We start from the raw sequence: 11423 nt of genomic DNA on the forward strand, positions 1-11423 counted from the left end.
AGAGAGAGAGAGAGAGAGAGAGAGAGAGAGAGAGAGAGAGAGAGAGAGAGAACCAGCATTGTCAGTAGTCTCAGCTAAGGGCAGAGGTTCATGAGGCCCCCCCCCCCGTGTTGTCCTGTTGACTGGTTTAGTCTTGTGCAGGCAACCACAGTGCCATGGGAGCTCATGGGTGCCATGGTCCTCTTGTGTGCAGAAGACATAATTTCACTTTGGTTCTCCCCGACCTTTGTCTCTTACACTCTTTCCACCTCCTAGTCCATGTTAGGCCTGATCTTTGGGGAAAGAGTAAGATACAGATAGTCCATTGTGGTTGAGCACTCCAGAAACATCCATAGACAGTTATTCTCTGTAGATGGACCAATTCTGAGTTTCTGCATTAACCACCCTCTGTTGCACAAAGAAACTTTTCTGATGAGCTCTGAGAGAAGCACTAATCTGTGGGTATAGAGAATAAGGTTACAGAGCAGTTTGACATTATATCCACATAGCAAAATAATAATAGATTCACCCCTGGGGCCCGTTAGCTCTCCACCATGGGGTCTTGATGAGGTGTATAGCATGAGGCTTGTGTTTCCTCCAGTGGAGAAGATCTTCAGTCTAGTCAGAAAACATTGGTTATGCCCATAACATTCATGCCTCTGTTGTACACATGGGCATATCTTGGCATGCCATTTCTCATTGTATATCTCACAGTGTTCACACCTGGGGAAGACTTGATGACTTTTGTCCCTGAGTGACTTTCATATACCTTCTGGTACTCTGAAAGCCAGCTAGCAGGAAGGACACTTCTTAGTCAATGCCAACTTAATGTCTCCATGTTCTGTGTCCAAAGTTTCTGGTGTCTTCAGCATAGGATAGGGTCTAACCATCAAGATCTGGTGGGCAAATATGAGCCATGAGAATGGGCTGTGTTGTTTCAAGGCCTCCAACACATCCCTGAACAACATTTTGAAGGCAGGTATCCCACAACTGAAACTGGACTTTTATTTGACAACCTATGATTTCTATGTGTGGTACCTCCAATTAAACCCTGTGGGAGTAGGGGGTGGGGACGGGGGGGGGGAGAAGACTAGGTTTCCTGAGCTGGGCATGGTAAGGCATACCTTTGACCCCAACACTCAGGAGGCAGAGGCAGGCAAATCTCTGAGAGTTCCATGACAGCTAGGGCTGTTACACAGAGAAACCTCATCTCAAATAACAACAACAAATAAACAAACAAATATGAATAGATTTCCATATGGCTTTTCAAGCATCCTTAGTATTACTTGACCCTCCCTCCACCCCCTCCTCTTCCATACCCTCCTCTTTCTCCCCACTTAAATGCCCCTCCTGGTTATTTCCGCTGTTCTTCTTCATATCACCGTCTGTGTGTGCTGTCCCCTTCCTTAAGATCTCGTGATGTGTATGCTTAAGCAAATAGTTATGTCTTCACTTCCTTGTACTTCTTAGGTTGAAACAAAGCTCTAGCTAGAGAGATCTTTAGACTCGTAGTCTGGAAAGCTTCAGTAAGGCTGCCCTGCAGGCTAATGCTGTGGGTGAGTGTGCTGCTCTGTGGGGTAGCTGCATTCAATTATTTCTCCCAGTTTGTGGTGCTAGGAACCACCTGTGCACAGGGAGCGCCTGTGTCTTAATGTGGAGAATAGAGCCTTCTGACCCCTAGGAGAGCCCGTTTGGGCCATTAAAATGGGTTTGAAGTCGATATAAAGGGAGTGTTCTTTCCTCATCTTAAAAAACAGTGGAGAAGAATGGATTTTCTGAAATTTGAGAGAAAAGAGAGGCACTTCTTCATAGCTTTGAATGTGGCTTTAGTAAGTCAGAAGTCTTTGTTATTGTCAAACTCATAGAGTCTGATTTTCTACAGAATTAGGATTTTTGAGATGTCAAGCTGTCTGGTCCCTGAGAAAGCTATAATCCGTTTGCTTGGTATATCTGAAGCCATTCCCTCGGTGCTTTCTGCCCAGCTCCCGCAAGCACACTAAGCCACCCCCATTTACATCAGACAGAGTATTGATCATTGGTAATGTGCTTAGCCATCTTTTCTGTATAACAAGGGGACTGGGCACCCTCCGTTTTCAAGCAGAATTACTGAGGTAACAGTAGAGCTTGCAGGAACTGCAAACACAGCTGGAGGTGTGAATGCCAAGTAGAGACTGGGGTAAGTAGATCTTAGCCCTGCCCCTGCAACCCTTGGCTACTTAGCTCACTGAAAGTCTTGACTGCTCATGACATCATAAAGCCAGGCTCATCACAAAGGCTGCCTAGTGCACAGCTCAATGGCGCCCTCTGAGGAAGGCGCCCTGCCCTAGTCCTAAAACAAGTATGTGGACCTGTATTTTTTGGTTCATTCTTGACACGATTTGTGTGCACCTGTTTAGGAACAACTTTCAGCCTTTCTGTGTTCTCCACACACACACCATAGTGCACATGTTTTGCTGTATGCCTGACTGAACACACTAAGTGCCCCCCTAGTTATGTTACAATCGGCAGACCCTACAGTGTCTATGCTTTTCTGCCATAGCCCTCCTTGGGTTCTGCTAACAGACTACAAAAGTTGTAAAGCAGGCTTTGCTCTTGGAGGTCTGAGAATAACTATGCATTACTCTCTGGTGTAACATAGTTCCATTCTTAGAAATGGTGTTGCCTGATAAAGAGACTTACATTTGTTGAGCCAGTGTAACGATTCGTGTGACTTTTAAAAAGCTAGTAAGCACAGTATAACCACTTAACAAGTTCTCATAGCTGGACATAGTATGTGTGCCTGTAATTCTAGCTTTGGGGAGACCAAAGCAGGAGGATCATGAAACCTAGGCTAGGCGCCTAAGCTATATACTGAGAACCTGCCCCCACCACCAAAACAATTCTTAGCACCATCCCCTTGAGGGAAACAAGTGTCCAAATAAACAATATACCCATAATGCCCTTCCATAGAATCCCTACATGTGGGCAGACAAGATAGCTCAGCAGGTAAACAGCTCGCATGCCTCCCAAGCCTGGCACCTAAGTTCAATTCCCAAAACTCATGGAAAGGTGACCAGAGAGAACAAACAGCACAGAGTTGTTCTCTGACTTCCACATGTGAGCCATGGCACAGACACACATGCACACGCACACACATACACACACACATACACACACACACATGCCTTATGTGGAAGGAACTGTGAGTCCAGCCTGCAAGTTTGATTGTACCTCCATGGCCCAGGCAGTGACATCCTTACGTCCATCTGACACGGGAGATATGGTGAGGCTCACATTTCTGTCGTTATCTTTATTCTTATTCTTTTTTTGTTGTTGTGAGTTCTTTCTAGTGAAGTTATGCCCATCAGGATGCATGCTAGGTGCCTACCACGCTGGGGTAATGAGGATGGTTGTAGTGGCAGCATGGGGCTAATAGTCTTCCAGGTTTGAGTACTCATATACTAAAGTCAATAACAGTTTGGGACATGAGTAAGCTCTACAACAACAAAAAGAAATTGATAAGTAAGATAAACTCAAGTAAAATCCTAGAAATTCAAAATCACTCTCACATGCTGTCTGTGTTCCTCAAATACCCCAGCACATGTGATCCCTACATGGTGGGCATGTTCTTGTCCCAAGGCATTCCTTTTAATTAAATACCCAGCATAGTGTTTGTCATGAGAGTACAATGCAGAATATATAGTAATTCAAAAGGAACCACTCAACAGGCAGAAGTGGGTGCTGCAGTCTGCACCTGTGGCTCGTTTGTTGCTTGCTGAATTTTTATTACAGAATTTACTAACAATCTCCATGGGACCCAGTTAGGCTTTCTGAAATTCAATGTATAGAATTAAGTTCCTATTTTGGAATATGATACTAAAATTAAAAATTAACTTTGAATCAGAATATGGATAAACTTATGATTATGTACAAATCATAATTTTTTCTTTGGAAGACATGACAACCAAGAAACAATGGCTGTTTTTCCTTTGGAGCGAACCTAAATTTAATATAGTTCTATATTACTAACCTCAAATGCCCAGCCTACAAATTTTTGATGATCATTTATAAATTAAGAATTAAACTATTTTTGTTCCATTTAATTACATTCTAAAGTCAGGCTTGTCTGCCCAGACCCTGGATTACACAAACTGATCTCTGCCTTGCCTTTTATTGGTGCTGTGTTGTTTGGGGTTTTGTTTTTTTAGTCACGTGAACACAGATTTACTAAGGAAATGTGAGGGAGAGCTCCCAAGAGTGGGAGGATCCAGAGGAGGAGTCTCCTGTCTCTGTTTCCTGAAGCACCAAGAACCGCTTTGCCTGAACTTTGTATCATGAAAGATTACTACACACCTAAAGCATATACACATATATGTTTATGTGTATATGCACACAGAGTTTAAGTCTGCTTATATGTTTGGTAGGGTTATCTCGTCAAGTATGATCATTTGTATTATATGTGTTGTTGGGTTCCATTGCTCTCTTTGCTGAGGCCAACCTGAGCTACATAGTAAGTTCCAGGCTATCCTGGGCTACAGAGTGAGATTCTGTCACAATAAAACAAAAGTAAATGAATAAATGAAAACATTAACATGATCTGTGAATTTGTTTTCAAACATAAGCTTGTTTCCAGTTCATTAGCAATCAGGGCCCTCGACTACTCCAGAGACCTGCATGAGCCCATGTGGAATCATCTTTGACTGTTCACACTTATATAGCTAGGTGAATCATGAGCATGCGTGGATGTTTTGCCGTGACCCCATGCTCTTCTTCTCTACACTTTGCTGGTTTAAATTATCTCAGGTGCTCTCAGTAATTCTGCGTGCTGTCCCTGTCCTGTAAGTATTCTTCCTCACGTCCAGCTGAGGAAGCTGGGCTCAGAGGCTGCATAGAGCCCCAGCCTTGTCTCAGCCCTGTGCTCACTGCCCCCATTGTTTGTCTTGTTTGTGTGACTGTGGGAGAGAGGACAGCCTCAGGCCTTGTTCCTCACCTTTCACGTGGTTTGAAGCAGGGTCTCCATAGTGATTTTGTTTGTGTTTGTTTGGGGTGTAAACACCAGGCTAGTTGGCTAGCAATCATTCAGGGATTATCTGTGCCCTCAGGAGAACTCAGATTACAGGGACTCACTTGCAGGTCTGACTTCTGGAGATTCAAACTCATAGCAAGTGCTTTAACCCAGTGAGCTCCCCTCCCAGGCTTGTTGTCTGTGATTATGAGACACATCAGAAGCGAATTGACCCTGGAGTGTTGAGTTAGTTGAGCTTACAGTGTTTCCCATTAGATGTAACAAAGATTCTTGTGTGGCTTCACCTGTACCTAAGATGACGCCATCTCTAGGAACAGTGGCATTTAGTCCCAGAGCCTCTGTCTCCCTTTATGTCCCATCTCGGGGTTTTGGGTCACAGAACTCGTTAAGGAAATGGAGATCAGCATATCCAATATCATGTGTTTCCATATAGTGTATAGGATGATTTAATTCACAAACCATAGATGGGCTTGTTAAAATGTATGTTACATATTACTCCATATTTTTCACATTATGAGAGTTTTATTGGCTTTTAAAAATAAGTGTATTTATTTTACTCACTGTATTTTACACAGGGTCTCACTAAGTTGCCCAGACTTCTGACCTTTTGTGGTGGGTAGAGTGGGCATGGTCACAGCCTGCAAGAGTTGGTTGTCTCCTTTTACTGTCTGGGTCTCCTTCAATCATGTGGGCCCATCAGTGGAACTCAGGTGATCAGGCGTGGCAGCAAGTGCCCTTACCTACTAACACACCCGCCAACCAATCTTAACTCCTGTAGCACAAATTGACCTTGGATTTACAACCCTCCTATTCCCTGAGTAGCTAGTATTAGAGGCTACTCTGTAAAACCCAGTTTTGATTTGTTTGTTTTGAACGAGAGTGTTCTCATAGGCTGGTGGCTGTCTGAACTCTTGCTCCTCAGTTGATGTCGCAGGATTGTTGGAGGACAGGTACCCCTGGGGGTCACTTGAGAGTCCGTAAGCTGCTCCACTTCAGCTTGCTCTCAACCTCATGCTGTGTCTGCTGATGTGGACGCCCCCTCTGGACCTGCAAGCTAAAACATCCTGCCTATTACAAGTTCCACAGGAAAAGTAATGAATGCAAGGGTCTTGCTACATTAAGTCTAGTGCTTGTATTATTTGAGAATGTCCTTATTGGCATGGTTGCCTCGCCTCAGCCCCCAGTGGCTGACGTTAAAGTATGCACTACTGTGCCTCGCTGAAACAGTTTTGAAACTTAACTTTCAAAGACCAGCACACCTGTACTTTGGACATGGCCATCTGGTAGTTCTTACAAAACGTGCATTTGCCTTTTTTATCTACAGCATGGTCTTGGCTTAGATAAAGAATGTAGTTTTCAGAGATTCTGAGACTTTCTGTGACTCCCTGCCAAATGAAAGCTTTTCCTTTTACAATTATTGAAAGCCAGATGCACAGCTACGCCATTAGCACTGCGAAACACTTCATTGACTAACAATGGCTCGTTGTCCAGCATGTCAGAAGCTCTCCAATCTAGATGCTGTCCATTTGTAAGCCATCTCTCTGGCAGTGCGACATATGAAAATTAAATTTCAATATGCATCCCCTCTTCATCTTCAGTTAAGTAGCTCCTAGAAATGTGGTAAAAAGGAAAGAGAGCCAGTATTGCGTCCTGGCAGCACGGCACTAGAGATGGCTTTCATCTGCAGTACGACTGCACTAGAAACCATTTTCTAGTAAGTTCTACATATGTGTTCAAATCACATTGTCATATTCTTTACCAAACCCTGACTTACACGTGAAGGATAAGTTTCTGGAATCTAAACTTTGAAATCGCTGCCATTTCTGAAGCTAAGAATCAAATGCCCCCTCCCCCCACCTAAAAAAAAAAAAAGAGGTACTCAGTGCTTAAAGAGGCTTGCTGTATAAACCTGACAATCAGAGTTTGATCCTTGACCCACATAAAGATGGATGAGCAGAACCAACCCAAGAGTTGCCCTCTGCCCTTCATATGTGCGCCATGGCACATGAGCCTACACACACAATAATGATAAGTTTAAAATAAACAAAAGAAGGATTGTGGGCTGAAGGTGTATCTCAATTGGAAGAGTACTTGTCTAGCTTGTCTAAAACTCTGTGCTCGGTCCCCTAGAAAGATGGCTCAGCATTTAAGAGCACTGGCTGCTCTTCCAGAGGACATGAGTTCACTTCCCAGCACCCACTTGGTGGGTCACAACCTTCTCTGACCTCTGAGGGCACCAAGCATGTATGTGGTACACAGCCATACAGTCAAAACACCCACATACAGAAGACATAAAATATAAAACTACAAGGTGTGGTGATACATGCCTGTAATCTCAGCACTCGGGTATAGAGGCAGAACCAAGGAAGTAAAGGTTCTCAACTGCTTTAAAGATTTCCTTCTATTTCAAAAATAATTTTTTATTCATCTATTTATTTTACCTCACAGCTGAAGCCTCCCCCAGCCCCACCCCCAGTCTCTCTCCCCCATTTTCCCCTCCCACCCCCACATCCTCTCCTCTTCTGTTGCCATCCAGGAAAAGGCAGATCTCCTATAAGTATCAACGAAACATGGCATATCAAGTTGAAGTAAGACTAAACACCTCCCCATGTGTCACTGGGCAAGGTGACCTAGTATGAGAAGTAGGGTCCCAAAAGGCAATAAAAGAGTCAGAGACAGCCCCTGTACCCGCTGTTAGGAGTCCCATAAGAGGACCAAGCTACACAATTATAACATATATACAAGCTACACAATTATAACATATATACAAGCTACACAATTATAACATATATACAAGCTACACAATTATAACATATATACAGAGTGTCTAGGTAGTTCTCATTCAGGCTCCCTGGTTGTCAGTACAAACTCCACCTAATGTTAAAAATAAAATTTTTAACAGGACTTCATGCCCACTCCCACATCGAGGCACCCCATGTGACACTGGGGTGCGGAGCAAAAAGAGCAACCCAAGTGACCAGAGCAGTGCCTGGGGTGCAAGTCCTAATTTGCTCTTGGTCTTGATTGGCTTATTTATTGACTTGTCATGTGGACGCTGCATCCTCTGCTGTCCCTCCTGCTCTTGCACTGCCATAGGATCACTGCCCATCACTGTGAAGTGTGGCTCGATTTTGATTTGTAGTTTCTCATTAAATAGGCCACTCTACTCCCAACTCAGGACCAGGGCAGGTAGCCGTGTCGCTCAGTGGGAAGGCTTGATATTCGCAAAGGCTTGGGTTCTGCTCCAGAAAGACTAACCTGTGCTGGGGACACCATTACAATCGCCTGTCTTCTAGCATTCATGAGCCATCTAATAATCTCTGGAACCTCATCGTTAACTCTCTAGTCCGAGTGCCATCATGCACCTTCTCATTGACCCTGCTTAAAGACACGAGTCTGTCACTCGTCACGTCTTGAGATCCTTCACAGCCCTTCAGTGGGTGACAAGCACATGGACATTCCCTGCATGCGGAGCACAGTGGGTGGCCACCTGTGATGGTGCCCTGAGTGGAGACAGAGAGGGAGGAGGGGCCTCTTAGGAAAGGAAACAGAGCTGGTGCAGGAGAGGCTCACTGGGTGACCCACAGTCTTAGTCTGGAGTCTGACATTGTATTCAGAACGGGAGTGTGGGTGGTCTCAGAAAGAGATGGACACAGAAGCTAGACAGAAATGAATCCCAGGCTCAGAGCTTCAGCCAAGGCCTCCTTAACAACTTGGGACTAGATGGTGGAATATTCGGGTGGTTCTTTCAGCCTTCTGTCCCTAGTATTTATTCAGTCTTCCCTCCTTTTCTCCCTCCCTCCCTCCCTCCCTCCCTCCCTCCCTTCCTTCCTTCCACAGTCTTGTGTAGCCCACTCTGGCCTTGGATTTGCTATAGCTAAAGATGACCTTGAATTTCTGCTCTTCCGGCTTCCCCAAGTGCTAAGGATTACAGATGTGTGTCACCATTCCCAGCTGTGGTTTTACAATTTTAAACTCATTTCATAGCTGCTCTGCTTCCTGTTTACTTCCGTTAATAGGAGATTTATCATTTCACATACTAGAGAATCCTTGTTCTTCTTGTTCAGCCTACAGACTTCAACTAATATATTTTTATTTTACTTGTTATGTATATATTATATATGAGTATTTTGCCAGCATACATATGTGTGTACAACATGTATATACCTGGTAGTGTCCATAGAGGTCAGAAGAGGGTGTCAAGAGTCCCTGGAACTGAAATCACCGATAGTTGGGAACCACCATGTGGGTACGCTTAACCCTTAAGCCGTCCCTCCAGTTCCTACTTACTCTTGTTTTTTTAAGATTTGCTTCTTACTTTTATTTGTGTGTACATATGTAGATATGTAATTGTGTTTGTGCGCATGTGCATGCAGGTGCCCACGGAGGCCAGAAGTGGACATTGAATCCCCTGGTAGTGGAAGAGGCAGTTGTGGGCTGCTTGAAATGGGTGCTGGGATCCCAACTCAGATCCTCAGGGACAACAAGTGCTCTTACCCCTGAGCATCTCCCCAGCCCCTAATTTATTGGTTGGTTGGTTGGTTGGTTGGTTGGTTGGTTGGTTGGTTGTTGAACATAAAACAGTAGGCAGAGTTTTTTGTTTGTTTGTCCTGGAAGTCACTCTGTAGACCAGGCTAACCTCAAACTCACAGAGATCCTTCTGCCTCTGCTTCCCAAGTGCTATGATTAAAGGTGTATGCCACCACACCCGGCTAAGTGTTTACTTTGAGATGGGTTAACCTCCTCTCAAACCCATAATGTCTTTCTTCAAGTCTCCTGGGCGCTGGGACTAAATACATGGTATGTGTCACCATGACTGTCTCGGACGTCACACTCTTAAATCCTGGTTTTGTTTCCATCAACCTCCAACCCCACTCCTCACACCCATCCACTAAGTCCTATGAGAATCTTAATTTGGGCCTTAATGGCAGATTGTTTCTGAACATTTTCTGTCAGAACAAAAACGCACTAACAAGGACTAGAGAGATGACGGATGGCCGTTAATACAGTGTGCTACTCTTGCAGAGGACCCAGGTGCTTTTCCAACACCCACGTCCAGCAGCTTCACAGCCACCTGTAACTCCAGTCGCAGGGATTCTGATGCCCTCTTCTGGACTCTGTGGGTCCTTGCTCTCGGGCACATTCTGACAGACTCATGTATATACATAGCTAATTAGCATACAGAATTAAAAGAGGCTCTGATTCTCTTCAAAGACCTGACCGTGCTGCACATCCCTAATGCCTGGGCCTGAACTCCTCAGAGCACTCGGGCTTTTCCCCTCTGTCTGTTCATGCACTAATAATTCTCATAAACTCACTAGGCATCAGTAACAAGAAAACATAATTTTTAAAGCTTAACAATGGGGTTGGCTCATCAGGTAGAAGCATCTGCTTCCCTGGGCCTGATGTCCTGAACCTCCCGACCCACAGTGGGAAGAGAAAACCAGCCCCTAAGTCATCACTGGAACCTCCAGACAGCTGCACAAACACGCACTCACATCTCTCCTTCACAGAGGGAGGGAGGGAGAGAGGGAGGGAGGGAGGGAGGGAAGGAGGGAGCAGTAATGAAAATGTCTAAAGCTACTCACAGCACGGCCTGGTGGCACACTCCAGGATTCTCAGGTGTGAGGTGTAGGATTACTGTAAAAAACAAAAAAATAAATAAATCACCAAGTCAGGCATAGTGGCTCCTACCTACAGTCTTAGCACTCAGAGGACAGAAGGCGTTCAAAGCCAGCCTTGCCTACCCAAATCCAGCATCAAGAAAAGGAAGAGAAAAAAAGGGGGGGGTGTTTAAAAAATTAAAACCTGTAGCTGTGTCCAGCTGACAATTTTGCCTTCGGTTGTACAGCCGTGGCCCTCTCCTTTGCCAGGGCCTGCAAATCAGGGAGAGCCCTGGTGCCAGCCACGCCCCACTCGGAGGCAGGTAAGTGCTGTTACCTGAGCACAGAGAGCCATTGCACTGGCTTGGGGCAGAGCCTTCGTCTTGGGGCCTGCTCCTACTCAGGACCTTAGAAGGTGCTCTCACTGCACCTATTCCCACATCACATTTTCTCAGCTCTGGCTCAGTCTCTGAAACTGTGATGATTTGTCGTCTGGTTTGGTTGGGTTTTGATTTCGGACAGAGGGTCTCCCGAGTAGCCCAGCCTGGCCCACAACTCACTATATAATTCAGTGCTGGATTATCAGTGCATTCTATCATGCCTGGCTTACCTCATGGATTCTCACATCAAGAGAACATGCTTTTTTGTTTGTTTTTCAAGATGCTGATCACTTTTATATCCCATTATGTGGCCATAATTAAGTAAAAAGTGCTCCTGCTTTCTAATAAGTAAAGTTATTACAGCTAGGTGGGTTATCACAGCCTGTAATCCCTGTACCCAAGAATCTGAGGCAGGAGAATCACAATTTCAGCGCTAGCCTGGACTACATAGAGAAA

The 11423-nt window shown here is 44.9% G+C and overlaps 1 protein-coding gene across 2 annotated transcripts in view; it reads left to right on the forward strand.

Annotated features, from left to right (window-relative positions):
• Positions 1 to 11423, forward strand: part of Pdss2 (decaprenyl diphosphate synthase subunit 2) — a 243409-nt gene that overhangs the window by 223327 nt on the left and 8659 nt on the right. The window contains exon 8 of one of the 2 annotated variants that reach the window (XM_026787457.1): positions 10858 to 10910. The exons of the other annotated variant lie outside the window; for it this stretch is intronic. Within the exon in view, the coding sequence (XP_026643258.1) occupies positions 10858 to 10910 (53 nt within the window). The remainder of the gene's footprint in view (positions 1 to 10857; positions 10911 to 11423) is intronic. 2 annotated transcript variants of the gene reach the window in all.

Source organism: Microtus ochrogaster, linkage group LG9 (assembly GCF_000317375.1).
Source record: "Microtus ochrogaster isolate Prairie Vole_2 linkage group LG9, MicOch1.0, whole genome shotgun sequence".
NCBI classification, from domain to species: Eukaryota; Metazoa; Chordata; class Mammalia; order Rodentia; family Cricetidae; genus Microtus; species Microtus ochrogaster.